The sequence below is a fragment of the Lepidochelys olivacea genome (genome assembly GCF_965140295.1).
Source record: "Lepidochelys olivacea isolate rLepOli2 genome assembly, chromosome: 16".
Lineage (NCBI taxonomy): Eukaryota > Metazoa > Chordata > Testudines > Cheloniidae > Lepidochelys > Lepidochelys olivacea.
Genome location: NC_140426.1, coordinates 21,220,286 through 21,233,251, shown reverse-complemented (window position 1 = coordinate 21,233,251; position 12,966 = coordinate 21,220,286). Strand labels below are relative to the sequence as shown.

At 49.8% G+C, this 12,966-nt stretch overlaps 1 protein-coding gene across 2 annotated transcripts in view; it reads left to right on the top strand.

Annotated features, from left to right (window-relative positions):
- Window positions 1-12,966, top strand: part of DIPK1B (divergent protein kinase domain 1B) — a 38,963-nt gene that overhangs the window by 23,989 nt on the left and 2,008 nt on the right. For both annotated transcript variants that reach the window (XM_084649903.1, XM_084649904.1), the window contains 2 exons: window positions 11,604-11,711; window positions 12,718-12,894. In XM_084649903.1, coding sequence (XP_084506029.1) covers window positions 11,604-11,711; window positions 12,718-12,894 — 285 coding nt within the window. The remainder of the gene's footprint in view (window positions 1-11,603; window positions 11,712-12,717; window positions 12,895-12,966) is intronic.

Sequence of the window (12,966 nt, the reverse complement as noted above, 5' to 3'; positions counted from 1 at the left end):
TGAAAGGTGGTAATGGGGTCTTGGATGCAGACCAATCACAGAGCTTGAGGTGAGTGGGTACACTTAACCTTTCCCCTTTGTGTCTAAGAGGAGCAGCAATTGGAACTCTTGCAGTAAAACCAGCTGCAGACAAAGGGTGCGGTGAATGCCTCAAAGGCACCTGGAAAGGCAAGCCAGTGAGGTGAAAGAGGGTTTTCCAAGTAGCCAACAGAAGGGCTGGGCGCTCTACTGCACTGTGTGTAGAGGAGCAGCAGTGAGCAATAGACAGAAGTGTAGAGTGACCCAGGAAGGTGACAGAGGCTGAGAGACAGCAGCTTCTTGGGACCAGGGCTGGCATGTCCGGTTTGGGAGGAGAGCTGGTTGGAGCATTTTTAACAAAATTAAATGTCATCACAGTATGGTGCTTGGATGAAGCTGAAATGTTTTGTGGAGATGTGTCAATTTCGACAACGTTTTCATGGTGATGGTTTTTGTGGTCCAGGGCTCTATGGTCACCTCTGATCAGAGAGAGAGTGAGAGACACCCTAATCAAAAACCTAGACATTTTGGGATCAAAATGCTCATTTTGGCACAGTGCAATTAGTGAAAATGTTCCGAAGGTTTTTGGTCTCGTTCCAATGCAGAACGAAAACCAATATTGAAACCTCGAAAGTTGGCATGAAATGGGATTGTCGTTCTCCAGCCAGCTCTGCTGGGGATCTCAACAAAAGCCTGTGTGCTGTGTCTCCCTACTGCTGGTCAGAGATACATGACGGTGTGTCTATTTCTGTGAATAAAAAGACTGCACCCAGAATATACCCGACTCATATCAACCATTTCTCAACCGGGCAGAACAACCCTGCAGGGCCCTGGATTACGGTGTTCCGCTCAGCCTGTGGGGCCATATTATTATTAAAACTTGTTTTGATAGAGAGAGCCCAACGGACCCCATTGTGCTAGGTGCTGCATGAACATGTAGTGAGAGAGTCCCTGCCCCGAAGAGCTTATAGTCTAAACAGACAAAGCAGGATTATTACCCCCATGTTACAGAGGGGGAACTGCAGCCTAGAGAAAGGAAGTGGCTTGCCCTAGGTCACACAGGGCATCTGTGGCAGTACTGAGAACTGAACCCAGGTCTCTGGAGTCTCAGGCCAGTGCCTAAACCTGACGGCAGACCCTGTGCTGAAAGGCACTAGAGAATAGGCTTCGAGCAGAGGGAGGCATGATGCAGACGTGAAGAGGCAGCTCCTTCTGGGAAAGCGTCTCAGGTGCCTGGAAAACAGCAGATCAGCTCCCTGAATTTATCTTTCCATCTCCCCTCGCGCTCTGCCTACCTGTCTCCACTGCCAGCTCTAGTAATCTCTCTGTGACACATCAGCAAGCTTATGTGTCTGTACCCTTGCTCCTGGCTTCTCCCTCTGTCTCATTACAGCTGCATTAATGTTACAGCACCCGAGTTGTAGGCTGTCACTGGCGTTTTCTCTGGCGATCTGCAGCAGCCAGGGGCGAAGGCTTGTGTACTGGTCCGGGTCATGCTGCAGTCGGAAGCTAGGGAATGCTTTCGCTTGAGACTTGCCCCGTCTTAGATGTAAATTAATAGCACGAGCAGCAAGATCAGAGCAGGGAGATCATAGCCGTAGTCCCAGGAGCATTGTAGCGCCATCAAAGCCTATTAGAGTGATGGGTTTATATGCAGGGTGACATGCGTGGCAGATACCGAGCAGCTAGCGGGAGGTGGGAGGAAAGGGTTGCCAGAGGCTGTAGCAGTGGCAGGCAGATCTCAAGAGCAGGGATGTTGAAGAGGTTTGCAGCTCTCAGCAGTGAATTGAGCCTGTGCTAAAGGGGGCAGTTGGAGCCCTTTGCTCAGCGCCAAGAGCGCGCCACAAAACCTCCCCCTGTTCTCGTCCAACGAGGATGGAGAATGGGAAGCCAGCTTCACCCTCTGGGTTTGGGCCATGGCTAAATGGGACCAGGGCTGTTCGAGTAACACAAATCAGCTCCCTGCTACTGCAGTGCTTCATTCGCACCTAGTTTGTCCGTTGGTGTTTTTATCTGCCTGTCTAGTCCCTCTATCCACCCATCTAGAATTATAATGCCACCTCCATCACTGTGGGATCTGAACACCTTACAAAGAGATGACTCTCTCTCTCAGGCTTTCCTATGCACAATCTTATAATGCTTGAGTTTGAGTCCAATACCCCAAGCCAGCTAGCCTGAAATGTGGATTTCAGCTATGTAGGGCCAGACTGTGAACCCCTTACTCCCATTGGTGAGTAGCTACACATGTACGTTGTCCCGGAGAGGGGAGGGAGTTCACAGCCTGGGCTCTTAGCTTGTTACATCGGTTGATTTAATATTGTTCATCGTTAATAATGCAGTAGCACATAGGAGTTCCAGTCACGGCCCAGGCCCTCATTGTGCTAGGGGCTGTACAAACACAGAATGAGAAGACAATCCCTACTCCAAATTGCTGACACTCTAAGTATGGGGCAAGAAGCAATAGATGGATACAGGCAGATCCCCTGGGGAGCACAAGGAATCAATAAGACGGTACTGGTCAGCATGATAGGCTGTGGTCTGAGCATACCAGCTGTGTAATTGATCGCAAGCGTTTTGCATCCTGGCAAAGGGGAGCTGAGATATTAAAATATTCAGGTTTGAAAGCTGGGCCCCAATAACGCCTCGTAACTCCTAATTCCCCTCCGTGTTAACAGCCTAGGACTTGGCATTGTCACAGGGGGAGGTCACGAGTTGAGCTTGTCCTGGCTGGAGGATGGCAAAGCAATTTAATTAGGTGTCAGCAGAGAGGAGGCTAGGCCAGGCAGACAGCGGCAAATTAACGTCAAAGTCAGGCCATGGAAATGAAGTTACAATGTCAAGGCAATGACAAAGCGATTCCTGTGTCAGGGGAGATCACGGTGCACTAGCAGAATGGCAGCAAAATGATTTCAGTCCACGCCTGCTGTTGGAAACCAGGACTTCTCAGTGTGAGCTGCACATTGAAGAGGAGTGGGGAAAGCCGTGGCTTCTGGAACAGCGGTACAGAGGCCCAAACAAAAGCAGTGAAACACAGAGAAGTTGTGTTAATGTAACGTTACCTAATTGACCTGAATTGCTGAGTAGCCTGTATTAGGCAGGGGGTCAGGCTGCAGGATCACAAACGGCCTTGCTGGCCTTAAAATCGATGAGTCGAGAGCAGCAATGAAGTGCCCCAGAAAGGCTGCCAGCTGGAGCTCAACCTGGTTGTGCCTAGGCTTTGTAGCACACAAGCTGCTCTGCCAGAGGAACAAATGCAGCTTGTGTGGCTGCTCTGGGGAGATCCTGAACACATCAGTATATCTCTGGCAAAGGCACGCCCTGCAGGCCCATCTGCGAGAGGGTCGGGTGCATTGCTGGGGCTAGGCCAACATGGCTGGGCTGAGGCGTTAACGAAGAAGCTCCTGGTTACACTATAGTTATCTATCCACACAACCAGACTGCATTTCCCTTCTCCCCCACCTGGGTTCCAAGGAAGCATTCCCAGAGACTGGGTTATCCCTTTCTCCTTTATGTCATGGCTCCACTTCTCTGGCAAGGAGATTCCTAGCCATTAGCAGACAGCTTCACTGTCTCTACAACTGCCCTTAATGAGATTTTAACAGCAGCTCTTGATCGTCCTCAGTGCGTAACTACTGAGTTAATTGTGTCAGGCAGTGGGCACCCGATCACTAATCTTGCAGTAATAAAGGGAAGGGAAGATCAGGAGGTCAGAAGCACTAGGCCATTAAGGATGCATTAGCGTGGAAGAGTCTCTGTTATGTCCCCCAAGCACACATTGCCTGTGAGAGAGACCTGGAAGCATACACAGGCCCTTATTAAGAAGTGCAAGAGAGAAGGGCAACAGCTTCCATACGAGGAGAGATTAAAAAGACTGGGGCTGTTCAGTTTAGAAAAGAGACACCTGAGGGGAGATATGATAGAGGTCTATAAAACCATGACTGGTGTGGAGAAAGTGAATAAGGAAGTGTCATTTACCCCTTCCCATAACACAAGAACCAGGGGTCCCCCAGTGAAATTAACAGACCGCAGGTTTAAAACAAACACAAGGAAGTATTTCTTTGTACAACGCACTACCAACCTGTGGAACTCATTGCCAGGGGATGTTGTGAAGGCAAAAAGTATAACTGGGCTCAAACAAAAAGAAAAAGCGTACTTGTGGCACCTTAGAGACTAACCAATTTATTTGAGCATAAGCTTTCGTGAGCTACAGCTCACTTCATCGGATGCATACTGTGGAAACAAGAATTAGATAAGTTCATAGAGGATAGGTCCATCAATGGCTGTTAGCCAGGATGGTCAGGGAGGCAATCCCATGCTCCGGGTGTCCCTAACTCACAGTCAGTTCCTTTCTTATGGCCTCTTCCTACTTGGGTCATTTTTTTTTTCCCAACATAAAGAACACTGTCTAGAAGTTAGAACCTGGGCTCAGGAGTCAAGACTACTGGATGCTGTTCCTAGCTTTGGAGGGAGTTTTGGCCTGTTGTTAAAACAGCTGGCTGAGAGTCAGGACTCCTGGGTTCTTTTCTCAGCTTTGGAAGGAGACTGCAGGCCTGTACTTAAGGCTGCTGACTGAGAGTCAGGACTCCTGGGTTCTCATCCACTGAGTCATCACTTCGCCTCGCTGTCGCTCAGTATAAATGGATTTAAAAATACTTATTCCTCCCTGTTGCTGTGAGGCTTAGCTGACTGAAGCCCTCAGACCAAGTGCCTGGCAGATTCATTATTTTAATGGGTTTTTCCTCTTGGCATGTAAATTCTCCTGTTTGTTCCCAGTACTTCCTTTTTGCTAGGATTTTCTAGGGTGCCAGCGTGAGAAGACGGGCCCTTCCTCATTGGCTGGCGGGGTAAAGGGCATGCTCTGCCCATTTAGAGATCAGAGAGGTTGCTGCTGCGGGACATGCTGACACCTGTTCTCTATGCCTTGCACTCGTCTCTGCAGGCAGCTTGCGTCCAGGAACTGGCACTCATGCCAAGCTCCTCTGCTCACCCCCAGTGTGGCAGCAGTCGATAAAGCCGTGATCCCACCCCATTTGTGCTAAGATCTCTTCCCTCTCAGCTCCATCACTAATAACGGCTCCCTTGGTAGGGAGCCTTTTCATTTGCAGGCACACCGTGCTCACTTCAGATTTCAGCACTGCCGCGCCTGCCTTGTTTTGACACATTAATTGATTCTACTTGGTGAGATGTCGCTGAATCAACCCCGCTCCCAACGAGCCCGCTTGATGAGAGAACATATGATGACGGTATTGCTGGAAATTGCTGCCAGGATAGATAGGACTGGCCTCGGAAATGCACTTATCATTACATGGAATAGCTACGGGCTGATTAAATGGTTGGTGCTCCATGGGTCTGCTGCCGTCCTGTCACCAGCACCATTTGAGAGTCGACCCGCACAGCCGGCCAACCTCATTGCTGCTCTGGCATAAATTTCCCACTAAAATGTGTGTGTTAGGATTGTGGGGGAGAAGGGTGCAAGTGGGTGGATTGCAGTGCCTAGGCTTTCATTGTGCCCTTGAGCACAGCCTGCCAGCCTTGGTAAGAGCGCCCTTCCCTGCCGTGTGCTGAGCTGGCAGCGGGCAATGGCTGGGCTGGGTTTCTACTGACTCTACTGGACCCCATCTATTTCTCACGAGCAGCCCAGATTCCAGGCTCTGTCTGCTCCCTTGGGTTTCCTTGTTGGCTCTAACAGATTCTGCTGGGGCAGGTTGTGGGTGGGAGCAGGCAGGATTTGTAAGCTGGTGCAGGAGTCTGCCATCTGGCCATGCTGAACTCACTGCTGCAGGCACCCAACCCTCCTGAGTTGAGGGTTCATTTGTCAGCTGTGGGGCCTGGGCCAGCCCCATTGGGGAAGTGTCGGACTGGGGTACACAGGCCATGTGCTGCTGGGAGCATCCCCCCTGCCTGGCTGAGACAGCAGCTCACCTGGCTCTTTGCTTTCCCTTAGCTTCCTTTTTCAGAGGCTTATTCCCAGGCCTGAATCCCGGAGGCACTGAGAACTCAGTGCGGGAATTGATGGGAGTTGCAGGTGCATCCGGCTGCATGCCCCTGGGGAAGGCCAAACAGCCAGGGCGAGCACAGTGCTGAAGTCTGCACAAGCCTTCACGGCACAATCCCTTGCTGCCAGATTGCACAGGTGCAAGCTCAGAAAGGTCCCTCCATGGGGGAAGAGCTGTTGATGGAGTTGGGGATGGAGGGAGAGTCAATGTCATCTGGGGACACTGGGAAAATCCATTTATTTTCCTAACTCAAAGTCCAAGTCACTGGAGGGCCCAAGCTTCTTAACTGGCAACAGCTGCTATGAATCCAGCCTCTGCATGGACTTCAGTGGCAAGATCACAGGGGATGCTTGGTCAGTCAGGCAGCATCTAAATTGCCTCAGGAGAGGAGAACTGAGCAGCTCCTTGAATTTACTCATTTGTATGAAAGCATCAATCAGCTTGTGGATCAGATGGTACCTAGGCTGCATGGGCAGGTGCACAGCCCTGCTGGGGAGGGGCAGGAACTGGGTCCTTTGAGGACAGAATAGGACAAACGGATTTAGGAGGGAAGGCAGCCTTATCTTGCAAGTTTGGGACAGTGGTTCATTTGGCCAGGGAGTGTAAAGGACCCCCCCGCCCATAAAACGCCTTTTCAGTTTATATGTGGCTCCTAGTCACCATTGATTTGTATCCAGCAGCTTTACCAGCCATCCTAGCAAACACAGAACGAATACACACTGCAAGATCCTTTCTTCTCCCTGATTCAGGTTCATCCCAGCTAGCCCCTATCCCCAGCAGTTGCCCCCTCCATCAAACCTCAGAGATGTCTCATCTACTCAGCAACCTGGCATGGCTTGCATTTCCACACCCCCAGGCCTCCCTGCCTAGACTCTCTCCCTCCACTTCTAGCTACACAACAGCTTGAGCAAAGGAGTCTTTTTAAAGAACAATTCCCCCCTATCAAGAAATCCCCCAACAAGGGCCCTAGCACTGCAGCAACTAGGAGACTTGCTACCTAACTAAGGGCAGCCCAGCCCTCAGACAGGCCCTTTCAAAGGCTTGGACACCTTCCCTTCCTGCTCTCCAATCAGCTCTCCCTATTAGCCAGACTCAGTGATGGCAGGTGTAGCCCATCTCCCACTCAGAACTTGTCTACACAGAGTTGTGTCTGAGTAACGGTTCCTGATTTACTCCACGAGTGGCCATCCTGATTCTGGAATAAGGGTGCCTTGTTCCAGTTTAGCTTAACCTAGCAGGTCAATCAGGAATAACTCCACATGTAAACAGCCCCTCAGACTCACAAGCCCCTGCTTGTGACCACTTCCCAGGCTTGGCTTTATAGTGTTGCTTGTTTACTGACCCTCCCTAGTTTTGCAGGGCAGGGAATCCCAGCTCTGCTCCAGGGCCTAGCACCTTCCCCCAAACTCTCTAGCTAGCTGGCTGTCTCCTTGGGAAGTGAGGTGCTTTTCCCCACCCCTCCCCTGTTTAGCTACATGAGTGGGGAGTTGAGGTGCTTCCCCATCTGGTTTTCCTGTGCTGCCTCTGTTTGACCCAGCTGGTAACCCTCTTCTATCACCACCATAGCAAGCAGGGGCACCCACTTTCTTATAAATGGGATGATGGCGGCTCAATCCTGCAAGGTGCTGAGCACTCCTGTGAGATGCCAAGTGCCCTCAACTTGCTGACATCAGTGGGACGAAAGGGCCCTCTACCCCTGGCAGGATGAAGCCCTAGGGCAGGGTCAAGGTGACCATCTCAAATTGCAATTCACTAAAAGCAAAGGTGGCCTGTTTCCCCTCCCCTAACCCTTGATATTGTATCTGAGACTTGAGGTTGCAGTGGTGCTGACTGGAGGAAGTGTGTGATCCTGTGCTAAAGAGGGGAGGAATCTCTAGTGACAGATGCCCCCATTACCATAGGCTGGGACATGCCTTAGCACCACTTTCACCTGGAGAGGGGCTCAGAACAACTCCCCCCAGCTCCAGTTAGCCCTGACCATTTCACAGCACAGCTGAGCTCCTTGGCCTTTGTGGCTGGTACTTAGTGCCATAACCGGCCAAATGGGAACCCCAGCATCCCGGAACGCTGGGAGAGTTTGGATCCTGATCCAGTTTACAACTAATCCCCATCTCGAGAGTAGCGCCCTGGCTGGAAAGCACCAGCTCCAGATTGAGCCAGAGCATCCTGTTTGCGCTTATCGAAAGAGCTGGGCAAAGAGTGGCATGAAACAACCCAAGTGAGGGAAGCAATGCGATGACGGCACAGCCCATCTCCCCACTGTGAGAGCGGCAGGTCATTTAGTGCTGAGCTGCCTGCCAGTCCATCCTAATTAAGGCACCACTCATCTGTCAGATGGAGACTACCATGATAGAATGAGTGATTACCAAGTATTGATCCACTCCCTGCCTGCGGGGACTAATTTGTTTATTGATGCCTGCTGGATCATTACGGCAGGCCTGAGCCCAGGGATAGATTGGGCTTAAAGGGGTGGGTTACTTTCAGAACAGAGAGCAATTAGGGTGACTAATGCAGCCATCCATTTGAGTAGGCAGATGTGCAGCACATGTCCCTGGCTGGGTGGGGGAATTTGCTACATTCCAAAGCATTGGGCTCACCCTTATCTGGTGCAGCAGTTGTCCTGCTTCTGATGATGGCCGTTTGATAGTGTCCAGTACGGGGCTGGACATGGGCTGTAGGCAACAGGTCAGATCAAACTGGCAGGAAAGGCAACAGCTCCAGCTGAGCTGCACGGTCTGCTTTGCAATAAAGCCAAATGTAGCTGGCACATGGATCCAGTGTGGAAAACTCAGGCCCAGCGCAGTTGAAGTGACAGGAGCCAGTTTTACCTTGGCCTTGGCTGTTTATGGTAAAAATTCTTGGGCAAGATTTTTAGAAATGTCTAGTGAGTTTGGGCACCACCATTTGTGGGGACCTAACCTGAGCCTCAAAGTGGCTGAGCACTTGCCCTCTGAAAATCACAGCCCTTCTAGTTGGCTCAGTTTGGGCATGCAACAATCACGAGCCACGTCTGAAAATGTTGGCCCTTCTGACTGATGTAGCTCTTCAGGAATTTCACAGCTCTTTGCAAACATGAATGAGTTAAGCCTCACCCACCTAGATGATACTGAACAACTGCATTATCCCCAAGTTACAGGTGGGGAAACTGAGGCACAGAGCACCTCCAAGTATCTGAATCCCCTTGACAAGTTTTGTGTTTTTACCATCGCCCTTTCCTAGTTTGTAAGATTTTCTTTCCTGACCCCGTTACTGGCTGAAAGACCCCCCCCATGAGCAGAGGAAACCATGAAACTGAATATAAACAAAATGCTGTTGAATGCACAAAGTAAACAGACAGAAAACCAGAGCAAATATATATTTTCTCTAATCTGCATGTATGGTTATCTTAGCGGGTCAACTTCTACCAACAGAAAAAAAATTGACAGGGGGGAGGGATAGCTCAGTGGTTTGAGCATTGGCCTGCTAAACCCAGGGTTGTGAGTTCAATCCTTGAGGGGGCCATTTGGGATCTGGGGCAAAAATTGGGGATTGGTCCTGCTTTGAGCAGGGGGTTGGACTAGATGACCTCCTGAGGTCCCTTCCAACCCTGATATTCTATGATTCTATGACCAGACTGTACAAAACAGGGGTTCTCAAACTGGCGGTCGTGAGGTTATTACATGCGGAGGGTCACGAGCTGTCAGCCTCCACCCCAAACCCCACTTCACCTCCAGCATTTATAATAGTGTTAAATATAAAAAAAGTGTTTTTAATTAATGTGTGTGGGAGGTCACACTCAGAGGGTTGCTGTGTGAAAGGGGTCACCAGTACAAAAGTTTGAGGACCACTGGTATAAAACATATTTAAAACATACCTAACTATATAGAACTAGTTCATATAGCTACTGAACCATTAGCTAGTCTAAGTCCTGAATCATTTACTGTAGGGTTATAGTAAATAGTAGGTTTCAGAGTAGCAGCCGTGTTAGTCTGTATCCGCAAAAAGAACATGAGTACTTGTGGCACCTTAGAGACTAACAAAGTTATTAAAGCATAAGCTTTCGTGGGCTACAGCCCCCTTTGTCGGATGGATAGAATGGAACATATAGTAAGAAGATATATATACAGAGAAGGTGGAAGTTGCCATACAAACTGTAAGAGGCTAATTAATTAAGGTGAGCTATTATCAGCAGGAGAAAACAGTAGTTAATTAACATCAGTTTTATGTATGAGGTACAATATCCGTTAGCTAGTTACACCTGAATCCATGATTTTTTTAAAATTAGTAGTAGATGTTTGTTTACCAATGGGGCATGGGGGGAAAACTGGAAACAGAAAGCCCCTCTCCACCCCACAAAGGCCATGATACTCTTCCAAGGTCAAGCTCCAGCCGTAGAGATACCAAACCACCACTCCGCTCCCAGGAGACTGTGCAGCTTTCAAAATATGAGCGTGTGGTGCTGTGCTCCTTGCACTTGGCACTGCTGCCCCCTTTGGGCTCTTGGTCTTTGGCTTCGCCCTTTACTGGGGTTACCCTATAGGAACAGGCTTGCGAAAGCTAAAAGGCTACAACAGCTATACCGAGGACAACATTAAAGTTCCACGCACTCTTTATGAAAGCAAATAGGATTCCAGATGCCTGAAGAGCATCTAGCTGTGCTCAGAGGAAAATGCAAATCTCAAAATGTAACTAATGAGGTGCTAGAATACAGAAAGAAGTAAACTGTGCTGATCATTCAGTTGGTTTTCTAAGCATGCTGATTCATTTAGAGTTCAATGTCCCTGGACTGGCTGTGTTTAACTCCCACCGAGGGAAGCACAGAGCTCTTAGTCAAGAGTGGCTGAACCTTACATCAATCACAGAGGCTAACCTAGAGAGAAGATTGGCAGCAGTTCAGAATGTATAGTTAAAGCATTCAGCTGCTACAGGCTCTTCTGTGTTTATTTGCACATGGGTCAGAGAGTCAGAAACGGAACTGAACCTAGCTGCCTCTTATAATTAATTTTTGTTTGGGTTTTTTTAGTAACTCAGGCTGTTCTAGCTCAGTATTTAAAAGCCTTAGCACCAAGCATTGAAGTTAACATCCTGTGAAAATGGTGGTGGGTAGGCTGGACAGCTGCAGGTTTCATCCTGCATGACTCAGCGGACAGATTTACATGGACCAGGACAGCAAGCAGAAAATGCCATAATCAGATGGGGCGATTAGTTTCTTTGAACTGGCTGTTTACATTCTGCATTAAGATTAAATCTGTCCAACCCTCCTTTCATTCATTGCCCTTGGCAGTCATACCGAAGCCAGATGTTGCCATAATCGTATTCAGACAGAGTGCTGGGACCCTGACCCAGGAGGTGGTGCGTAGACTCATTGGCACAATGCTCTGGAAGCAGGGCTCAAATGACCTATGACTCCTTGCAGCTTGGGAACAACTCTGTGGCAGTAGAAAATGGATCCTGCTCATGGACATTAACTCCCATGAGTGTGGGAGTGGGGCACTGCCCCCCCCCCCATGCAGCCCCATTGGCCTGATAGGAGCTGCCCCCCATACAGAAGTCAAACTGTGCCTCTGAACCTGGAAATGAGTTGGCTAACATCTCTCTCCCTCTCCCCAGTGCGATCAGTACAAGAAGGGGATCATTGCTGGCTCAACATGCAAAGACTTGTGTGAGGAGCACACCCTGGTGTTCCAGCAGTGTCTTTCCTCATCCCCCACTCAGCAGGTAGGTGGGGCTGTCTGAGTTCTGGGAACTTAGCTTGGTGGACAAATGAGTCTCTTCCCACAGGGGGGGAAGTAGGCTACTAGTGCCCCTTTAAGATAGATGTATGCCATGCACACCCCCTACTCCTCAGAGCCTAGTTTTCACCATTTTTGTCACAAATGTCTTTTGCTTGGGAGGTCTGGGCTGAGCTCCTTAGAGACCTCAGTGGATGCTGCTTCCTTCTCCTGGAGCTGCAGGCCAGCCTGTGCTGCTAAGTAACCTCATCCATCCCCTGGCCAGTCTCCTACAGTCAAAGCAGGGCAGGGGGTGAGGGAACATTTAGGGCCTGATCCACAGTCCATGAAAGTTCCTGGGAGCCTTTCCATGGATTTTGGATCAGGCCCTTGGAGATGAGGCAGGTCAACCAGCTTTTCTAGCCTCTGGTGGCATTGACAAGAAATAATGGCTGTACGGGGGCCATTAGAAGAGTGGGGATGCAATGCTTACCTGAACTCTCTGGAGTTGGCATCCAAGATCCCCGTTAAATAAAACGGAGAAGACTTGGTGCAATGCTGGGCTACCATGGCAGTTCTGTGGAGCTGCTTTTCAACCCCTCCCTTCATAGGTGGGTGAACACACTCCCCAGAGCACCTCCACTGTGGTTACCCCCATGTGCCGCCGCACTGGCTGCTTCAGTAGAAAGGCCAAGGACCAAGGGGGCCACCCTGAACCCTTCTCTTCCTTGCCTGGGCCATGTTGGCTCCACAGCGTAGGCAAAGCTTGCACCACCACTGCCCATCTGGTGCCTATTATGCAGATATAGGGCTGCATGGCTGCAAACCCACCCTCTTACTGTTTGCCAATAGAAAACTCACTGGAATTGGTGGAATGAATCTTACTGATATCCAATGGGCCCCACAGCCACTGGGCTCTCCTGGGAACCCATGAAGAACGCACCAATTAATCATTTGCATTTGCTTTCACCCAGTCAATCTTCCCAGGGTCACTTACCTCTGTTTTGGTCCAGGTTTACAGGGGCCACTGGATGGAGAAAGAAGTGATCATTAAATGTGGTATTGAAGATGCCTTAAAGGCCGACAGCAACCCCGATTCAGTGTCCAAGAGGGACCTGGTTCTCTTTGACAAGCCTACAAGAGGGACATCCATGGACGAATTCAGAGAGATGCTCCTGAACTTCCTAAAAGTCAGTGTTGCTGAGCCTCCCAAGCTCTCGCATTGTGTTTTTCTGGACAGGGTATTATCACCTCCATTTGGA